We start from the raw sequence: 1,496 nt of genomic DNA, 5'->3' as shown, positions 1-1,496 counted from the left end.
GCCTAGCCGATTCACCTCACACAATAGACCGAAAATTTCCAGTTCTTATTCCAAGAAAATCACCAATCACTGAAATGCTTATTCGAGAAGCACACGAGAAAACTCTTCACGGAGGACCTCAATTGACGTTATACACGCTTCGACGAGCTACTTGGATACCCGGAGGGCTTTTTGTAGTGAAGGGTGTCTTATACAGATGCAAGCCATGTATCCGATTTGATGCCAAATTGTTACAGCCTCAGATGGTAGATCTACCTCGAGAACAAGTAGTGAGTGCCGTCATTTGCGTTCAGTCACTGCGGACTCGACTATTGTGGACCGTTCTACACAAAAAATGGAACTCGAACGCTTTTGAAAACATACGTTGCAATTTTCATTTGTTTAAGTACGAAGGCAGTTCACATAGAGCCAGTTATGTCTCTGACCAAGGACGACTGTCTTGCAGCCATTAAAAGATTTGTTTCTCGTCAAGGTATTCCTGACGAAATATACAGCGACAACTCAACAACTTTAATTGGGACCAAGGGAGAGTTAGAGTTTCGACAGGCCTTAGCTACTCACGAGTTTGAAGATTTGATATCAACATTCAACAAGGAGAACAATATTACTTGGCTTACTATTCCGCCGAGAACACCAAATTTTGGAGGACTATGGGAGGCCGCTGTCATATCCTTGAAACGCCACATGTACCGCAGCATTGGAAAATCAAAACTATTTTTTGAAGACTTCACAACACTGTCGGCACAAATTGAAGCAATCTTAAATTCAAGGCCTATTACCTCCATTTCAAATGATCCCAATGATGCCTTAGCACTTACACCAGGACACTTTTTAATAGGACGACCAATCACAGCATTGCCTGAACCAAAAACAACAGGAAAAGAAACAATTTCCCTGACACGACAGAAGAAGAGGATGGAACATCTTATCAGGAAGTTTTGGAAGAAGTGGTCAACAGAATATTTGTCAAATTTACAACAACGGAAAAAATGGCAAACGGGACAAACAAATATTGACATCAATGACGTAGTAATAATCAAGGAAGAGAACACACCAACCACTCTGTGGCCAATGGGGCGAATAACAAAGGTCTTTGATGGAAATGATAAAATAGTTCAAGTTGTTGAATTGAAGACATCATCTGGACTATTTATACGACCAGTCAACAAGCTTGTCTTGTTAATGAAAAACGATATTGACATGCCGTCATTAAGATCTGACAAAGAAGATGTCACAGATGAAGAATGAACAACAGAGGATACAGACGAGGAATGACAGCAAGGAAATGTTAATTACAACTATAGAGACTGGAAAACAAGAACTGATTGATTTTAAAGAGTGGTAATAAACTTTTGATGGGTTGCTGAGAAATACTGTTTACCGCAATTGACAACTTAACCAGAAAGCCAGTTTCATTGATATATTAATAAAGTTGAACCAGTTCAAGGAGGCCGGTATGTTACGATTTACAATAGCCTTTGACACAATGACCTTCA

The 1,496-nt window shown here is 39.8% G+C and overlaps 1 protein-coding gene across 1 annotated transcript; it reads left to right on the top strand.

Annotated features, from left to right (window-relative positions):
* The first annotated feature begins 414 nt into the window (after positions 1-414).
* Positions 415-1,248, top strand: LOC142347957 (uncharacterized). Its single transcript, XM_075399123.1, has one exon. It carries the CDS (start codon positions 415-417, stop codon positions 1,246-1,248), a length of 834 nt encoding a protein of 277 aa, XP_075255238.1.
* Positions 1,249-1,496: the final 248 nt, after the last annotated feature.

The sequence above is a fragment of the Convolutriloba macropyga genome, chromosome 10 (genome assembly GCF_964194025.1).
Source record: "Convolutriloba macropyga chromosome 10, txConMacr16.3, whole genome shotgun sequence".
Classification (NCBI taxonomy): domain Eukaryota; kingdom Metazoa; phylum Xenacoelomorpha; order Acoela; family Convolutidae; genus Convolutriloba; species Convolutriloba macropyga.
This window is presented reverse-complemented; position numbering and strand designations above follow the sequence as displayed.